The sequence below is a fragment of the Melanostigma gelatinosum genome, assembly GCF_949748355.1.
Source record: "Melanostigma gelatinosum genome assembly, chromosome: 13".
NCBI lineage: Eukaryota > Metazoa > Chordata > Actinopteri > Perciformes > Zoarcidae > Melanostigma > Melanostigma gelatinosum.
The window spans coordinates 11,894,415-11,914,403 of NC_136646.1; the positions used below are offsets into that span (position 1 = coordinate 11,894,415).

General features: G+C 44.5%; 1 protein-coding gene across 2 annotated transcripts in view; it reads right to left on the reverse strand.

Moving 5' to 3' along the window:
• plekhh3 (pleckstrin homology, MyTH4 and FERM domain containing H3) overlaps positions 1-11,063 on the reverse strand; it is a 28,487-nt gene extending 17,424 nt beyond the window's left edge. The window contains exons 1-2 of one of the 2 annotated variants that reach the window (XM_079282734.1): positions 10,683-11,063; positions 5,619-5,674 (exon numbers count right to left, since the gene is read on the reverse strand). In XM_079282734.1, coding sequence (XP_079138860.1) covers positions 5,619-5,674; positions 10,683-10,817 — 191 coding nt within the window. In that variant the 5' untranslated portion in view covers positions 10,818-11,063. The remainder of the gene's footprint in view (positions 1-5,618; positions 5,675-10,682) is intronic. The other variant, XM_079282735.1, reaches the window with a different exon arrangement.
• Between the last annotated feature and the right edge of the window lie 8,926 nt (positions 11,064-19,989).

Here is a 19,989-nt window from a genome sequence, read left to right on the forward strand (position 1 = left end):
CCTCTGTGACATTACACAGTGCTTATGCTTGAATGCATAAAATGTATTCAGTGTATTTGCTGTTGAAGATCCTAACCGATTGGCATCGGTTCCAAATTTAGGCCAATGTTCAGACACGGTGAAACTCGATATTGTGGGCCAGTTTTTCTGTATGTGAATGTGAACTGGTTTAGGGTGTCACATTATACTCAGTAAGGCGGTATAGCTAAGCCGGCTCGCCTGCAGCAGCAGCAGCCTATGGGGACCTCCGACCCTGCATCACTAATACACACCACGAATAGGCATTCAAATAAACACAGATATGTGACGATATCTCTTATTTGAGGTTGTTAAAAAAAACCTGCTACATAACGGAGACGTACACGCAGAGAAATTCTAAACGTAGCCCAAATGAGAGAGGAGCTTGATCTATAGAAAAGCTATGCCTCGAGTGGAGAATATAGCCTGCTGTGCAGGTGCTTATGTTCCTTGGATTATTGCTGTTGTCTGGGATGGGCTTGCATCCAAAATGTCATGAGTAATAAAAAAAACCAATCCTTTTAGCAATGAAGCATACACTAATAGCACGAGGCTTTTGTTGATTTAGAAACCTTTAAACCAGCAGCCTTACAAAAAATAAAGAGGTGACTTCCAAATGTACAGGCTATTGCTGAGGTCATGTGGTACACATGCATCCTGGGGGAATATTCTTTGAGACATGAAACTTGGCTCTCATGTGTGCAGATTTCTAAGAATTATAGGCTTTTTGCCATTCCACTGAACAGACCTTGACTAGCCTGCCCCCAGCTTTAGTGCTTCTTTTAGGCCACGTACAGAAGGAGGAGGGAATCGAATACAGATTTTGAACTAACTAGCCTGACCTTCAATACAATGCTGCCTGAGCAGAGCCAGTTTGATCATTGTGCTCAGAACCAGCCTAATGTTGCTGTGGGGGCCTTTGGATCTCCACAGCTGTCCAGCAGCCCTAAAACATCCACCTCCACTCAGCAACCCCCCCACCCCCCCACCAGCCTCACATGCTACCGCCCCCACATTCCCAGAAGCCCCAGCAAAGGCCGTGATGGTGGGGCCTTTAGTGGGCAACTTCCTGTGGAGTGCAGGAAACAATTTGACATGGGGATTAGACAGCACGGAGAATAGAGCTCTCTCAGAGAGAGGAAGAGACAGAGAGGAAGAGGGAGAAGTCATGAAAAGAAGAAAGGAATATTTCCCAAAAGTAAAACCAAATAAAAGTGACTCATACATTTACATCCTGTGCAGTTGTGCGAGCGTAAATGTCCTACAGCCGCTTCACAGAAGCGAGAGACTGTATGGTTTAAAGCAAATGAGGCCCTTTTTTTATCGTGTGATATGTGGCAGAAGAGACATCATCAATGGCCCACTGTTGTATACAGCAGCTTCAGGTATTGCTGGAATAAGTTCCTCTTTTCTCTTTTGCAAACCGTAATCACTCATTGTCAAGCATGCTGCAAGTTGATAGTAGGTACAACATTGTCATGCCATTCCAAAAAACTATTTACTAATCTTGATCTGCCAAAGTGACTAATGAACTACATGAGGTCACCAAATCCCAAGTACTTAAGAGTGATAAGGGTGTACACGTTGTCCCGCCCTAATAGTTGCGACAAAGTCAACAGTAGAACAGTGGAGATGTCAGTCAAGTACAGTCTGTACACGCCCACACAGTCATAACAAGAGCTACAACAGGCGTAAGCACCAGTGCGGCTGTGAAGTTAGGCAGCAAGCTTTGTTCAAGGCTAAGATTTTTGCTACCTCATCATGCCGGCCTTCATCCTGTCATTTCTTCCACCGGGATTACGTGATGAGCAATAACTGCAGTTGTTGTTGAAAGCAGAATTTTCAACAATCAAAAATATCTTAGTGCTCTGCTCGCGTATGCTATGTTTGTTAAACTACAATTGCAAAACTGTTCACACCAGCCTATGAGTACGTAATTCCAAATCGGAGATATTGGGAATATCTGACATGAACAATATCTCCCCCTTGTTGAAAAGAACTATAGTACTGGAAACAAACCTTTGGCAAAATGTCTGCTGAGCCTTCATAGCAGACATTTACAATAACAGTAGTACAACTGATTCAACTAGGGCGGCAACTCCTTCAAATGGCAGAAAATAGTGATTTCCCTTAGCTTTGTTTCGTCTGACCAACAGTCCAACGCCCAAAGATATTCAGTTAGAATCTTCACATTTAAGAAGGTGGAACCAGTAAATGCACAAAAGCAGCTAACGCTAACAGTGGGGTAACCATATGTAAACACACGACTCTAAATAATGGGAGGTTTTCCTGTTCTTCCCATTCTTATGACATTGAATGCAGCATCATTTAAGCTACAGACTCAAATGAACAGCATCTGGACTGTTCCTACTGTACATATTGTAATCAGGTCATCGCAGCTGATGAGCATATTGTCTGCATCCCTTTCATGGCGACACACTTAAATCCACCCCAAGTGTGAGCAGCACAACGAGTCGATTAGCTTGCGAGCGAGTGCCTGTCCGATGGTGGCTGCTGGAGCGATGAGTAATTGATTGCAGCTGGAGTCCACTCAAAATGCCGAGACGCTAATTAAAGTCAGAGAAGTTGTGTCCTTGCTGTCGGGCTTCGACGACCGCAGTGGAAAACAGTGGAGACATGTTCCGGCACACAAAGCGGGTCCTTGTGACCACGAGAACACGCACAGTTGCAAACCTGACCCTTGTGTGTGGACGTGTCACTGAAATACTTTGAGATTCATGTGATGGATGAAATGTTTTGGTCCAAAAGGCATTCGAAAACAAATTACCTCAAACCTCAACAGGGATGGATGAGCCTGGACAGCAAACCCTGTTGATGTCCAGGCTCATAATAACTGCACAAATTACATCAACGCAGTTTATTAGACCGTTTATTATCCGAAAAAAAGCACAGAGGATAAACAACACTATACGAGAGGACCTTCATTAAAATACAGTGGGTCATACTGTAGCAGTAAATAACCAGTTCCTCTTTGAAATCTAGTCCTCTTAAGTCTTGATCCCCCCCCCCCCTCCAGACACACACACACACACACACACACACACACACACACATTCAATGGGCCTCTGGCTGAAGCTGGGCTGGTGGGAAAATGGGAATGTGGGTGATTAAGACTGGGCCTATATGACCTCCCAGCTAAAAATACGCTGTTTACTCAAGACCACTGCCAAGAAGCTCTGGACTAGGCAGAGGGGAGAGCGAAGAAAAAAGTAATGTTTTGAAAAAAGGAGGAGTGGGGGGGGGGGGGGGTCTGTGACAGGAAGCCTGAGTTGTGACTGAAGGCGAGAGTGTTGATCAGCAAGACATTTTATGATTGAGAGTAAGCGACTTGTTAGCTTGAAGTCACTCTGATGGTTCGACTTGGTGAATTCAAACTTTCTATATTTGCTAGTGTTGTAAACACGGCCAGTTTGTGATGACTGGTTGGTTGACAGACAGGCCGATAGCCACTCAGACAGGCAATTACCTGGGGCCCACTTCTAAGCTTTTCACGCTAACATCCACATGGTTCGTGCATGCTCACACTCTCTCTCTCGCGCACACACACAAATTCACACACGTGAAATATATTCTGAAACATTGGTCTCTTTCAAACATTGCAGCCACACCAAAAAAACAAAAAGGCACATATTTAAAAAGAAAAATGGACAAAACGTTCCACCTCGTTACTGAAAATGTACACTAGCATGCTCTGTGTCACTTTTCTTTTCTTTTTTAACGACAGCAATATGTTTTGATCGCATGCGTCCATGTGTAATAACCCTTATTATATGAGGAAAGATAATGAATAGAGTTGCCTGCGCATGTGCCCTGTAGCTGTGTTTGTGTGATACAAATCCTCTTAGAAGCCTAAAAATGCACAACACAGACAACATTATGGTCAGTTCAAAATTGAACATAACACAATGTGAGCATACATGTATACAAAACACATTGTTGATACTCAATGACAACTAGGTATTCTGGGTGAGCCCTGAAATGCCTCACACTCACATGTGTCTGTACCGACCATCTCCTATCCCGAACCACATCATGCTGGCAGCACGATGAATTATCCGAGCATTACCATATTAACCTCAGTTTAGTATAGGACAAACATAAATCCCTCCAACTCATCACCATCACAGCTGGGCCATTATTCAAACTAATAGTTGAGATTAATGTCACCTTCTGGACGGTCCAATTCAATAGCTCAATAAAAGAGTAAACCAGAGCTGCCCTGTCTGTTACATGAGACGGAAGATGAAAGGATAATGGAACCATTTGCTCCGTCACAATGCCCCACTTGTAAGAGCTTGGCTTTCCCTCCGTGCAGCTGAACTTCTGGGCGTGTCCAGTCATCGGCCAGGTAATGAGCATGCATTACACTCTTTAATCTCTGCACCCAGTGTGATAATTACAGCCAGGCGTTTAACACGCTCCCTTCAAAACCAGTAGTTAATTAGGCCATGTGGCCCGGGGCCACCTCCACTATAATGTAGAGGTGACACACATCCCAGCCACACCTCTTCTAGGAGTGGTGCTGAGGTAGGACTGAGTCACCCTGTTCGTGGGCCTGCCTCCCTTCTTCCCTTCCTTCTTTCCCTCAAGCGAAAAGCTACTCCTGTTCTGTGAAACGGCAACAAAATGTCACATCTTCTGCTCCCTTGCCCACGTCCTGATGCAGCTCTTCTCTTGCTAAGTACTGTTGCAGACCCTTGTCTATTCATATGTGGTGCGTGTGTGACAGTCCCACAAGTCGAGCTTTGTGACTCATTGCCTGTGAGTCGGCAGATGTACAGGAGAGATTGCAGATGAGGGAAGTGTGGGGTGGGGGGGGGCAATAAGGGCATGATGCCAGCGACAGAGTGGAGCAGAGCCTGGCTACATCACTGTCTGAGATCACGGCCCTGCACTAATAGTCTGGATCTAGCTCTCCATGAATCACTCCCTTCATTGGCACCAGCATCCACTTGTCAACCACATGACCATTTGAATTTCATTATTCACGAGACGCATGGTGGTTCCTTGCAACGAGCAGTTTGAGTACACAGACTTCTAACTAACAAAGTGATTGAATTTGTCTATCTGGAAGCCGGACAGAGTCAACCTATAATTGATCACAACGTTCTGGGTTGAAGATCGACATACGATTGGCCAATGTGGCCCGAAAGCAGCCGAGCCAACCTTTGAACGGCAAATCAAACATCCAAGAGGTTAACGAGTGAAAACCGACAGCGGCATAATCCACAAGCAATCTCGGCACCACTGCAGCTGGGAAACGTCATCCGAGCAAGCTCAAAATGACTGTCGATATACATGAGAGTCTGCAAACGCTTGTATTGTGCACTCACGCAAGCTTGGCGGTGGATTTGTGGTGAGGCACATGTGGCATGACTAGACACATGAGGAAAGCCCCGTGAGAGGAAACACACAGTGCAGATGAAGTGGCAAATCAAGTGATTAGCCTGTACTTACACATGTGCCTGCCGGGTGATAAAGAACTCCCCGGCACTCAGAGGAAGTATACGAGCAAAATGAGGAACTATGACTTCCTAAAATTCAGGTAAAAAAAGAAATCTGTTTCTTTTTCTCCTTACCCGTTTGTTCCATTGGCTGTGAGAGTTGGTTGACAAACAGTCACTTCAGCTGGACTCTGTCAACAGAAGAGAGAGAGAGAGAACAGGGTAAATAGACGCTAATGCAACACGAGCAGCAGTCTGTCCTTAGAGCTAGTCAACAGGTTGGAGTGATCCCTCAATAGTTTGCCTTCAGGGGCCATGCTACAGTAGAGCATGCAGCCGTTCCTGGCAGTCTCAGCACATAGCTGCTCTGTTCCTGCAATGCTTGGCTTTCACTTGCAAGGGGTGAGCTGGTGGGGAGAATTATGGCATTGAAAAACAGGCTCGTTTAATAGAGGAGTGGGGAACAGAGGAATCATTTGTGTGATAACCCCGACCAGCAAATGCCAAAAGGCTTTTACTCAGTCAAGTCATTCCTCCGAGAAGGTTGTGAACCTAAAAATAACCCTAGTCTTTGAGATTGCACTCCTAACAGGAACTGTTGCCTTCATCTTTTCTATCCACCATCATTTTTACCCCGCAAAGTGCTGTTTTTATACAAACCAGGGGCTGTTTTTCTTTCCTGCTTGCTTTCATCAAGCTGAAGCAAACTTGTGACATATTATTTATATATATATATATATATATATATATATATATATATATATATATATAAATAAATAAATATATATATATATATATATGGATTGTATAAAAACAGCACTTTGCGGGGTAAAAATGATAGTGTATTAATGTTGATTATCTGTTATCTGATGAACACAGCCTGAAACATAGTACGAGAATTGATCTCGACTGTAAGCCAGCTGCTCGTATCAAATCGCATTCCCTCTTTCTTGGGCGTTAGATTTGTATGGAAACTGGGTTTAGCACTTCTACAAGACTACAAATGGGGGCTGCCACTGGCAGACATGTAAAAATCTAATTTCATGCCGTGGAACAATTCACTTTTCATTCAAAGGCTCCCCTGTTAAGCAGAGGACAGGAAAGGGTGTTTCGCGGCACTCGGGCCCCTGGATTCCCAAACCTGACCTTGGAAAACCCCATCAAACATCAGCGCTTGCCGTGTGCAATTTGGACAGAATCCATGGGGTGCAGGGCAGCGCTGTGTGTCCTGACTTGTTGTCTCTGTGAGCCACAGCCTTGAGCCAGCTCCTGTGTCTGCCCCGGCCCAGCACAGGGGTGTCGGCCTATACCTGAAACTCTATCCAGGTCAGCTCTGGGCCCCTTACAGTTCACACGCACCACACTTTACTACTGGGCAAACCAGCCTAAGTATAGCCTTTGCCCTGCAGACAAAGTCCACTGCTTTTTTTTCAGATTGCTCACAAATATCAAAGAAAACATGAACAGCAAATGTAAAGGCTAGTATGGAGCCTGTGTTGTATTTATAAGGCAGATGGAATGAGATTTGGCTAATGTTTAACTTAGGGTGAGGTAGCCTACTGTAAATGGCAAACCAGACAGGCAAGAATAACTGAAGAGCGTCAGAAAGCGCCCTGTGAATGGAAGAGAGTGTTCATGGTAACGCTCCCTGAACCATAAACGATTTAACCGAGCTTACAGCCCCAGAGAAGAACATTCAGACAGGCAGCCATGACTACAAATCAATAATCATCACATCGCCGACTGCAACATGGTATATAAACTAATCAGAGGATCGATAAACTAATGGGTCAGAGATCAAGTTAGAATATTTCGAATAAGTCTCCACAAAACGTGCCGATTTAAAGAAAAATTGCTTTCCAATGGAGTTAATGGGCTGTTGAATGAGGAACGAGGATAGCGTGCGATGCAGAGCCCTGGCAAAAGCTTTCCCTTTGGATGGAAAGGGGATGAATCACTCCAGACTAGAGCAGAGCATGGAGGGAAAGAGGGAAAGATGCTGTGATGTGTTCGTTCCGTGGCCGACTTCCGCTCTCGCTCGCCCCCACCCCCATCTACTCTCTCCCTCTCTCTCTCTCCCCCTTCAGCTCTCCTGAGAGGCTGAGTAACCGGGAGGAAATGCTTGGGCTCAGCCAGTGTCGGCCTGAAGACCAGATGTGTGGCCTGGAGGTGGTGAGACGCAAACGGAAACCAAATAGAACCCAGCGTACCGTGACACCTCTGAAGACAGAGGGCAGTAGCGACGTTTAACAGGACCCGCTCCAGAAAGGCCGGACTGTGCCCATTTGTTCCAAGAAACAGGATGCAGTGCAGCACTCATGCCCACACTTACAGCTGTGCAGGCCTCAACACTCAGGCGGTGGCAGCTTATTGGTGAACGTGGCTTAACGTTGGATAAGAACTGAATAACGTTTCAGTGGAAACATGGAAAGAAGAGAGAAATGACGGACGTCCTGTCCTAAAGTGAGTTCCTTGCTGTCCCAACACTGGAGGCATTCAGATTAGTTTGACTGTTTGGGCAGCTGTTAGAGAGCAGTTTCTTTGAATAAGGACTGTAAACGTGCAGTGAAATGGCTCCAACCTCAGTGAGAAAGAGTCCTGGCAAAGAACAAGGTGTCGTCTATGGCTTGGGTGCTGTGGATGCTACGCATCGTGGCATTCTCTTGCAGCTTGTTGGAAAACAACGCAGGAGATGGTGGTAAAAGGTTTTGGATGCCTTGAGTGAGGGAGACTCCACCAGAACTGTGGGTTACTGTGGTCAACCCTGGCAGGGGCTAGAAAGAGGCCTACTAAATGGGATATTTCAACGTTACGAAGCCCAAAAGACACACACACACACACACACACACACACGGCGGTCTGACCTGCTCTCTGAAAGTTTGGCTTCAGAAATGAAGCTCTCTGGTCAAACGATGGGACGTAGCCTTGAGGGGCTTTCCCTGGGACTCATTGTAGACCAACTTCAACCCTACGCCCCACCTCCTCCGTTGCCACCATGGAAAGCCAAACTTCATCAGTTGGATACGTATATATTGTGAGGGGCGGGGCTGTGAGGTGTGTAACGCATCGAGTTGTGTTAAGAGTGGGTCAGCTGATATTGGCTTTGCTTAGAATGGTTCAGCTGTGGTTTTAATGATTGGCTCAGCGTGAACTATTGACATAATTACAACACCCAGCATGACACAGTGACACAGATCAGGATCTGTGATCTGGATCTGGAAACAGGATTCGAGGAAGTGGTTTGATTACCTGGAAGCATCAGGGAATCAATCAATAACTTAAGAACACCTGGGTGGACTTAAAACACACAAAAGTGCAGTTTACTTTGGTTACTAGGCAAACAAATCAATGAAGTGGATCATTGAGAAGTAATCTGATGAACCGAACAGGCCTAACCTCGTGATAGATTACTAACAGACTGTTCCTCAAAGGGAAATACGTCAATCACATTAACACAGGCAGACTGTCATTTTATAGCTTTTTAAGCCAATTTCATATTTATGAATATTTACGAGCACAAAATCAATAGAACCAACACTCAGTGATGCAACACCACTGTGGGGCAGAGCAGTTCTAAGGACAGAGAAGCCTTATGAGCTTCACACGTGTCAGTTTTACAGCATCATACATAAGCAACGCAAACAATGATAGAGCAAGAAATTAAACCAGTCCAGAAATTTTGACCTGGCCTCAGGAATAACCGTTAAAATGCAGCAGCATCGTATGGGACTCATCTTCTAGAGATGCTAAGGTGCCAGAACACCATCCCTCAATCAACCTCAGAATCTCTTAGTTCAACAAACCAATGTTAAACCCAAGCCACCTAGAGGAGCATGATGCTTGCAGATGGAGCAAAAGTGGAATTTTTAATCCGGGATCAGGTATCCAGGAAGGTTACAGGAAAAGGAGATCTCTGTGTCTCACTTTAAAAAGGCCATCAGGCTCCACATGTTACTATGATCTCATATTGATCGGGAATACGGAGCGCAGTTTGGTTCCTTTGACCGCCAGTTGCCAGGCAGATGGTACAATTACGACCAAAGACGGGGATGTTTGCCAAGAAGTAGAGTGCTATACACCATCACCTCTCTGGATACCCCTGAGCAACAGATGTTTCTCTTATCTGGCGGCTGCTGGTATACGGTTAGATTTCTGTTGAGGCAATAACTGTGTGAAATGGATCTGTTCCCAAAGTTTTCATGCAAATCTCTGCGGTGTCACACTTTGGTTGGTTGCAAGCAGACAAAGGGGGCCAGTGAATAGATAAGCAGGCTATGCAAGTTATGGCCCCAGCTGCTATTGCGTTCATCTACAAGGCCTTGCTTTCAGTGTCGACTACCTATAGACCCACGACAGCATGTAACACATAATGCAAATTAAAACTAAAGAGAGAGTCTTATGTGAGGCAAAAGCACACGGCTCCAATAAATATTTAAAGGGTGGATTTTTTTTTCTAAGAGACTGGACATAAAGTTCTGTACGTTGGGTCAGACAGATAGAGCCTACCTCAATTGAAGGAAACAATGCCCCCTCACAAGTGGGTGGACAATGCTGAACTCTCTGTGCCTGATCAGATGACTAACATTACAGAGAAGACAAGGCCGCAGTCTTATTTGCAATTGAGCAGACGGAGGCCAAACAGACAGGATCACTTCAACACACTGGTTTTTTTTACAGCTTGCATCAGTGTGTGTGTGTGTGTGCGTGCGTGCGTGTGTGTGATTGCTCAATGTTGCCCAAGCCTCCAAGACTGTGCAAACCTAAACGTCAAGCTGGCCAGCAGCAGCAGCACATTCTCTATCGTGCATCATTAATAAAGGCAAGTATTTAACAAGTGTATAACTCCCACAAACACACTTCACAGCTAACATGTGAGCACTGTGGCTTGCAACTTCAAAATATTGGCAGAAAAAAAAAAAATCTAATGAACTCAGTTTGCATTTCTTGTAATACCTTTAAATTCCAATACATATTTACTTCTCAAAAGTTATCATTCATATTAAGAACTGAAACCACATCCGTTTGCACAAAACTGAAATTACGCTCCTAAAGTTTTGCCCGCTTTAGGAAAAGGTATAATGTGCAAGTTGCACAGGGCAGTTTTACAGCCAGTAGTTATCATTCAATACAACTATGCTATAAACTGTGTCGCTAAAGTATTCATAGTGCAGGTGCAGGTGGAGATTTTTTTTTCTTTACCCGTCCATTGGGAGTCAAGTCCTCCTTGTTGCGCAATTCAAAAGACTCTTCCTCCTCTTTCTCCCCATAGTCTCGTCCCAGCAAACTGAAGCCCTGCCTGCAGCACAGAAACCAGCAAAATCCTTGCAAAGGCATTCAAATGAGCTTAAGTGTGTCGTCTTCTGCTGTCCAGGTCGGTGAATTCAACATTCACCGTGCCGTCTCGGCTGCAAGTAACTCCAAGAGCTGCGTGAGAGCATACAGGACAGCCTCTCCATAGATATCCAGCGAGGAGGATGAAGGGTAGCATAAGCTTACTCTCTCCTGTCTGTCAGAGATAGTCTAGGAACTGTACATGACAGCAGTCTTACTCCAGCAAAAGCCAACAGAGAACCGGTTCAAGGAAAATCCACCCCCAGGACTCCCTCTCTCAGGACACCTTTGCTGTCCCTGTTTGAACAACTTCACACCGCCAAAGTACACCGAAAACAAATGTAGTTTCCAAAACTGCCACTATGGGTTGAAAATGCATCAAGTTGAAAGCGCCTGACGACGCTGATGTAAGCGTTTTACAAATGGATATGGTGAGAAACGTTTAAAACGCGCACCTCTGCAAAGGACTGACTTGTCTGACTTCTGAGCTTGAACAAAAGCGTGCTGCAGCTGGGACAGGACAGTGTGGGAGGAGAGACCACGCCCCCCGACCTCACGTTTAGACTGTGATTGGCTGAGCACAGACACTCCTCTGAAAGACACGCCCGTGACACACGCCCCTCCACACTGACAAAGCGTCACATGTCCTGTATTACAGTAGACGCTAGTCATCATATCATCCGGAACACCTGATATTCACAGACACGACTGTCTGCTCATTAGTAAGGATATTTGTTTCACCACTGCTGTAGTATTCACACAGGGAGTTATTTTAATGAATTTATACAATAAAAATGAAGACTAAAAAAATCACTTTATTGCACTTCATAGTGAAGTATTATTAATTAAGTATTAACATTATGGAGAAGTATTGATGTCATTTATTCAAGTAAAAGTAGTAATAGTACACTTTATTACAAGTAAAACCTGCATTCAAAATGATGTTTCACTCAGAAGTTTGTAAATATGAAGTAGTATTTTTATGCAGAATGTTACCCGTCAGTGGTATTTCATTATTGTGCTATTGGATCAGTGCTTCAACGCAGTAGCTGGTTACTTGTTGATCACATGTGTATTTGTTAATTGTACTTGAGTAATGTATTTAGTTACTTTCCACCACTACATCAAATATTCCCTTTTACTGTCAGATACTTTCCATGTTACAGCCTACTATACTTGCTTATACTTACTTTAAATCAATCTACATCAGTAGTGAGTGAACTGTACAGCAAACTTTAAAACTAACTTTATTTGAAGGGGAGATCAGATGAGCGTGTCACAATATCACGCATTAACTCCAGTATTTTGGTTACAGCTCTTTCATGCTCCCTCTTTATTGTTTCTGCATATCTTACTCTTTCTCGTACTTTACTTTTTCTTTCAAATACACACACACACACACACACACACACACATGCATGCACACACTCCTCCCCCACTCATTCCTCTTTCACTTTGCTGAACAGTCTACAAAGATACGGCAGTAGGAGGTAGGAGGACTGGTGCTAAATCCAGACACGTGATATATCCAAACCCCTGTATATGCAGCCCCCTCGCGCGCATGCTTATTTCTCCCTTAATATCCCTTAATTTCCCCTTTTCTGCTCTGCGCTAACTCCCCCACACACATCTCAGTCAGCTGGCTTTAACTCCTTCCTCACCGAAAATACCTCTTAGCTGCTGGTCCTCCCACTTTAGCTTGATGGATATACGCTCCTCTGATTCACTTATCCCCACAAAACACACACACACACACACACAACCACTATATGTTTTAGCCGTGTGCATGCATAAGCACAGTGCCCCTTCAGATACTTTTAACCCTTACTGGTTCCCTGAGGGCTTTGTAAATCAATAAGAAGCCTCATGGCTGAACCTTTTCAGCTGGGGTGTACTCAGCATTATGGACAGTGATCCTGACTGCCCCTCACCCCATCGGAGCCACACTCAGACACTTTCAAGTCACAAACACACTGCCCCACATTTCAACCAGTCTAATGGTTGCACGAGAGGACAGAAGGCTATTCTGCACCACTGAATATAATCGACTTTATTTTAGTTTCCTTTTCTTTTGACATGTATACATTACAAAAGAGCTTGCGCATATTCATATGTGAGAGATAATATTTTCTCAACTCTTTTCTTGAAAGCACAGCCGCCCTGCCCCCTCTGTATCCACTCTGCAGTATCTCTCTCTCGAGGCCAGATCCTCCCTGTCCTCCCCCATATCCCAAAACAATACGTTGAGGGCCCCTGCTTCCACAGACCTGGAGGAACATGTGTTTTATTTTTAGAACTCACTCCCTCAGCCCACGAGTAAAGTAAAAAAAAGAGAAAAGCCCTCCCTCCACACGGTTTCTGAAAGAGCTGTAGTCAAATACAAATAGCATATCAGTAGTACAATCCTAAAAAAGCAGTAAAAACCATCACTGCCTGCGATTTCCTTTTATCATTTATCGAGAAAAGAAACAACAAACGATATTCTCCTAGTTTAGTCAACTTATAAACTCTCCCCTCGTCTTTCAGTCGTGTTCACTGTCTTCCTCTTCCCCCACCTCTGTCCTTCTCCTCCCCTCTTTCCAGGAGATGACACATGACTCTCCATTAACACACACACACACACACACACACACACATTTGGATACACGCAAGATAACCTGATACAGTGTGTCAGGTTGAGGCATCAGATCAGGAGAAGGGCAAATGATTTGGTTGGGCTCCCAGAGAACACAAACCAGGCTGGATCGACTCAAGCCACATGAGAGGAAAGTGTGAATCTGGAATACAAGAATAGTTTTCTGAAGGCCTATAACATGATGGGGATGTGGATGCTGGATGTGGTGGAGCTGTGAAATCCGGGCAAATATCTACAACGAGTGAAACAGTAGGAATGAGGTTATATTTCTTGCAATTTAAAGAAGTTGACATTACTCTTTTGCTTTTGATATCTTAACTGAGGTGTCAATGCAACTTTATCTTTTATCTTTTCTTTCTTTTAATCTCTGGCTGGTCCGACCCACATCCTGGCTGCCACTCCTCACAACACTGCTTGTTGAAAATGGCGTTTGGGGTTTTCAACGGAGTCGTAGAGTAGACACAAGTCGCACATGTCAACTTGATCGGAGACAGAGCAGAGCAGTGCACTCTTCCCTCCTTTCTCTCTCTCTCTCTCTCTCTCTCTCTCTCTGTGTCTCTCTCTGTCTCTCTCTCTGTGTCTCTCTCTCTCTCTCTCTGTGTCTCTCTCTCTCTCTCTGTGTCTCTCTCTCTCTCTCTCTCTCTCTCTGTGTCTCTCTCTCTCTCTCTCTCTCTCTCTCTCTCTCTCTCTCTCTCTGTGTGTCTCTCTCTCTGTCTCTCTCTCTCTCTGTGTCTCTCCCTCTTTCCCCTTTTGAGTTTCTTCCTGCAGGATCCTGTTTCACTGCTGCCCACATCGCAGCCACACTCTTATGTTGGTGAACCAGATTGATTGTCAACAGAGAGGGATATGAAATGTAGTCTGCCGAGGAGCTCCCTGCATGGTTCACATTTGGGTGGCTGTGTGTTATGTTCTTCTTTCTTGTGTTCTCTGGGCGATGATTGATCACATCTTGTGATCTGTTTGAATAGTAATGTGGCATTTTTTTGCGTTTGAGGTTCTATCTGAAACTGGGCCTCCAATGTGGTCTGCTGGCACATATAGAAATCAATAACAAGCTCTGTGTCTGTTCAAAGACAGCTGCTCTGTCTTTGCTGATCTCCACAAGTTACTCTTCAGAAGACCGGTCCAAGGTCAGAGTTTATCTGACAACCCCAAACTAAGGATTTAGGACAGGAACTATACTCCGGCGATCCCTCACCCAAGACTCAGACAGGACTTCCTCCCCGCCCTGTCCAGCGTTGGACTTAACCCTCATCCTACAAGAAGGATTGTGGCCGACCCCTCTCACCCTGGACATAAACAGTTCGAGCCCCTTCCATCTGGCAGGAGGCTGCGGTCCATCAGGACCAGGACCTCACACCACATGAACAGTTTTTTCCCCATCTGCAGTTGTTTTTATCAACAAAGCCCCACTGACTCCGTCATCCGCGGGACAATTTCGGTACACTCCCCACAACCTTCTATATTTAAATGCACTTGACACTTTTACATGACACTTACATTATACTTGCGTTTGAAGAACTGTTATCTGTTTGTTTGTGCACTGTATTGATTGTTTAATGTTATGCACCACCCACCATGTCAAAGTCCTTATATGTGCAACATACCGTGGCAAATAAACGGTTCTGATTTTCTGATTCTGATTCCTGCCGTGCCACCCCTCTCTCTTTACCACCAGCCCAGTGTGTTTAGGTCCAGCAGAGATTTAGGCTTTGGGTTAGTGAACAGAGGACTGCTGTTTGACGGCTGTTGGCCCGCGTAATGGGATAGGGCTGCTGTGGAGCCCTTTAACTACTGCACCACTTGACCTGAAGTTCCCACCGTGAAACATCCAGCTGTGGATGTGGATCGTTTGTGTCGGACAGGCTTCATCGAATTCAATTCATTATAAATAAATTGGAAAGATCTGCTTTCACCTGCACACACACGAGTCAGACTCTTGTTACAAGATTAATAAAAAAAGATTGTTCAGCACGCAGCTGGGTTCCCATCGCTACCTTGTCAAGGAACTTTGGTCTTCCTGTCTTACTGTTCCTCAGGAGCAGTGTTTACCAGTATCAGGGACAACACAGGGAGTTGTTTCTAACCCTGTGGGCACATCTGTTCCTGGAGACTGTGTGGCACACAGGCTGGTGTCAAGGAAAGGCCAGGAGAAAACATTCCCAGCTTCAACTTCTGACCCTCTCGCCCCATTTAACCCCTCACATTCCCTCCTCGCCCGGGTTCATTACAGTAACCCTTAATGCTCCAGACGCTTGCATACTGACTCAGTCTGTCAACGCATGAACTGCCTGCAGAACTTGCGCAATGGATGAATAATTGTGTTTTCAGAGAGTGAGTGATATTCTATTGGCATCTGTCTTGGCTACCATTAGACTGTGGATCCATTATTGGCCGCATGATACAGCACCAAGCTATTTTTCTAGCACACTGTGGAAAAAAACACAAGTGGTGACATCGTCCTTGCAAGTGATTTTTTTAAATGTCCCGGTTGTTTGTTTAGAGCAGCTGTTGGTGGGCAGTAACTTGAAAATGTCAAAGAAACATGTCATGTCATCATTCTTTAAAAATAGATAGATAGATAGATAGATAGATAGATAGATAGATAGATAGATAGATAGATAGATAGATAGATAGATAGATAGATAGACAGATAGACAGATAGACAGATAGACAGATAGACAGATAGATAGATAGATAGATAGATAGAAACTTTATTCATCCCCACGGGGAAAAAAGGTGTAAGCCTGGCAATACCATCCATTAAATTCATGTTGTTACATAATTCAGATTATTCATAACTCTGCACCACAATTCATTTGAAAAGCAGACATTCCTCAGCATGGGGGAAAATGAAAATAAGAGGAGCCTCGTTATCTGTAACCATCATCAAAAGCCCATGTAAGGAGGAGTTGTACTGGAATCAGAGAGGCAAAGAGAAACATGGGGGATTGATGGCAATGGATAGTCAACCAGAGCAGATAATACACCAGGAGAGCTGAGACTAAAGCTTGCAGAGGAGACACAACAACTTACAACTCAAACAAACGGCAGAAATATGCCCTCATGTTGTCTGGTATTTTCACATCAAAGAGACAGATAGGCTTCCCCCAAACACCAGTGCACAATAAGTCCTCTTATTTCTAGTGAAGGATTTCTTTAAAGGAAGTGAACAATCAAGTTGGCCCGTTCTTATTCCTGTTAATTTCCCTTGATTTTAAGGAAACGTGGAGTATCATCACATACTTTAGGCAGTTTACAATTAACTTGTGGTGTTTGAGATGGTTAATGGTTGTGGTACTGTAGGTTTTAACGTTGAGCGCGAGTGCAAGGGAGATAACTTATTGACAGTTAGGGAGGCTGGGCAGAGAGCCAAAGTCCTTCAGCTATTTTTAGGATGCTGACTGTGTGAAAGTATGCCGAATACATATCGATGAAACATTGCCAAAATCTGAACCTGTGAGGGATTAGAGGTGTCTGCGTGGACTTGCATTTATAAATGTGCACAAGGGTTCTTTTGCACAGAAGCACATGCATATATCCGGAGCTAAGAATGCAAAACTTGGGTGCATGTATCCAATTCATGGCGAAGAATGTGTGTTGGATTTTCACTACGGAGAACGACTGAAAGACGGACATGTCAAAAGGATTTGTGGAATCATTGGAAACGGTCTGCTATTTGTGAGGGAGTCTAGCCCTGTGCGCCTGTGCTCGGTCTCGCTCTTGTTTCCTGTGTTTAGATATCAGCCTTGAGAGTAGCTCTTAGCAGTACAAGCAGTGTAATTACTGAATATGGAAAAAGTGCCCACTGCTTGACCTCAGTCTGGGCAGCAGCCCATCACAGAGCAACTGAGTAAACGGCTATTCCTTTGGTCCAATTTGCGAGTGTGTATCTGGGTGTCTTTACAGGGAAACCCACCCTAAAACATAATTGCGCAATCCTGTGATCTTCCACATTTAAAACATTGTATACAGGAACTCTCAAGGCAAGAATGAAGGAAACCAAGGCGCCAGTGACAATGATCGGGAAGCTAATCTTCTGCACAATGACCTTTCTTATTTGATTTTTTTTTTACACTTCAATTAGTTTGGTTCAAAAGTTCAAAAAAGTTCTGTCATGTATAGTGGCAGGAAATCATCAAACACAATGGGACACTGCACACAATGGAACTCTGCCATTGATCGTTAATAGGTTTGCTTGAGACTATAAAGGAGATGGAGCCTTCCAGGCATTTTTAGTTTAGGTCAAAGTAGATCGAGAGCCAGGACAGACAAGAGATTTTAAAATCTAATCAAGATATAAGTGCACACACACATACACATTAACTGTGTATGTGTGTGTGTTTGTCCGTGTGTTGTCACATGTTTCCTTTAGGACTTGATCCAGGCTGTTGGTGCCGTGACCTCCAAGAACATTCATGGATGCAGAGGGTGAACCCTGCAAGGAGCGGGGCTGTATTTTATTTCTGCACCCTCCCCACCCCCCCACCCCAAACACACATCCTGACTCACACACTGTACACCACAAACTCCCCATGGGCTTGGCCTGTTCACCAGTGGTTCATCATAAGGCCCAGTGTCCACTCCACCCACAAACTAATGAGCTCTTGTTCTCTTTTTGACCAGAGGAAGCAGAGGAGTTTCGGATTTTACGTGGTAGGATATTTCAGTCCTTTTGAAGAAAGGATTATGTATGACATCATTGCACACTGGTCTTAAACACTTAGTTCCTACACTACAACTGTTGGAAGAAGTAGGTCTCCCCTCCATTAGCTGTTGTTAGCTCCTGTTAGTGGAGTGGGGTCCAACCTGGAGAGGACAAGTCGTTCTCTTGCCTTGCTGCCAAAGGTACTTTACTCCGATGGACTGAGCTGGGGAGGGGAAAGACACAGTTTGCATGTCTGGCCAAATATTTCAGTGTGTGTGTTTGTGTGTGCATAACTGCAGAAATGAGCCAGCATAACTTCTAGGCATGCTTGCAAACTTGAAAAAAAACTCTTGTCCAAGTTAATTTGTACAACTTCTCAGTGTCCTCTGATAACTGAATGAGAGAACCAGCACAAACGCAGGAACATTGCTGTTTATCCAACATGGACACCTTCATGCTCCGTCACTTGGAGTGACCTTTTTCATCCTCACTCATCATCCTCCCAGCTGCAACTGTCAGCAGTTCACATCAAACAAAGCCCAAGGCAGAGCAACAAAAGAGAGAAGACGGTGGGCAAACAAACTGGGAGGCAGACTAAATAACTGCGGCTTGTCTGCTGCGTGAGGGAAACACAAACCAGTGGTGTGTGTGTGTGTGTGTGTGTGTGTGTGTGTGTGTGTGTGTGTGTCACTGGCTGTGGCTTTTCTGTGTGTGTGCTCGTGTTGGCAGCAAACACGAGAAACAAAAGTGTCTCAGCTCCATGCATCTCCACTACGTTGCAGCTGTTTTTGGTATTTATACTTAATGCAGGTGTCAGCGGCGTAGTCTTTGTGGAGCTGTCACTGCGCATATATCTTCTCTGTGGATGAATCGACTTCAGTCACAGCAAAGGGTGTCATAACTTGTACTTCAACACACATCACTTTGGTTGTTTTAACACAGTAAAGTGAAATCTGATGAGAGCTTAGTTGGCTTACAGACTCTGCTGCTGCGTTGGCCAGCCACACACAAAGGAACAACCTTTCAAACTGGATGGAGGACACAGATATCTTACTGCTACATCTCCTATATTATCACATAGGATAAACAACGCTTTATGTTGAAGTGATTTAGACAACAATGCAAAATATATAGATTACAAGATGGGTAAACCCAGATTAAAACAGCAAAAATGAAATGTTTTGAGAGCCCTAACCCTCTAATCAAGAAAGCAAATAAACTTATTTCCCAAAATGTCAAACTATTCCACAAAGCAGATTCTCAGCAGAAGTTCGTTTTAAATCTTTTTCTTTACAATTTTTTAGTTGTTTTAACTTTGTTGCTGCTTTGTTTTTAAGTCTGTTATTTGTGCCTTAATGTGTGAAACTTTTGTGCCGTCTTGGCCGGGGCATTCTTGTAAAATAGATTTTAAATCTCAAATGGGACTATCCTGGATAAATCAAGGTTAGAAGAAATACAGTTGAAAAGCAACTGTCTCTTGGATTTGTAACATTCCCATCACCCCCGGTCTGTGTCCTAAACTACGTTTGTTTGTTTGTCCACTCTGAAGAGTGAGTGCTGGAACAGGTTGCAGCAGCTGTCTTGGACACACCAGTTGAGCTAACACTGGGGGTAGATTTTTCAGAGGTGGGATCCCAGTCTCGGCTTATTTTCAGATTGGCCCTCACCAGCAGGAGGTCATACCATTGTATTGACACCTGGGGGGGGGGGGGGGGGGGGGGTCTGTTTACAGCAGATCACCTGCCAGTATGCAGGGAAATCAGGTTCCCATAGGTGGTAGCCAAAATAAACACCTGTCTTGGAGTCCAACTGCAATACAATCCTGCTGAATTCCCCATTTTCTAACACCCATTTTCAAACCAGCGACCGTCAGCGTGACTCACTACTGTTTT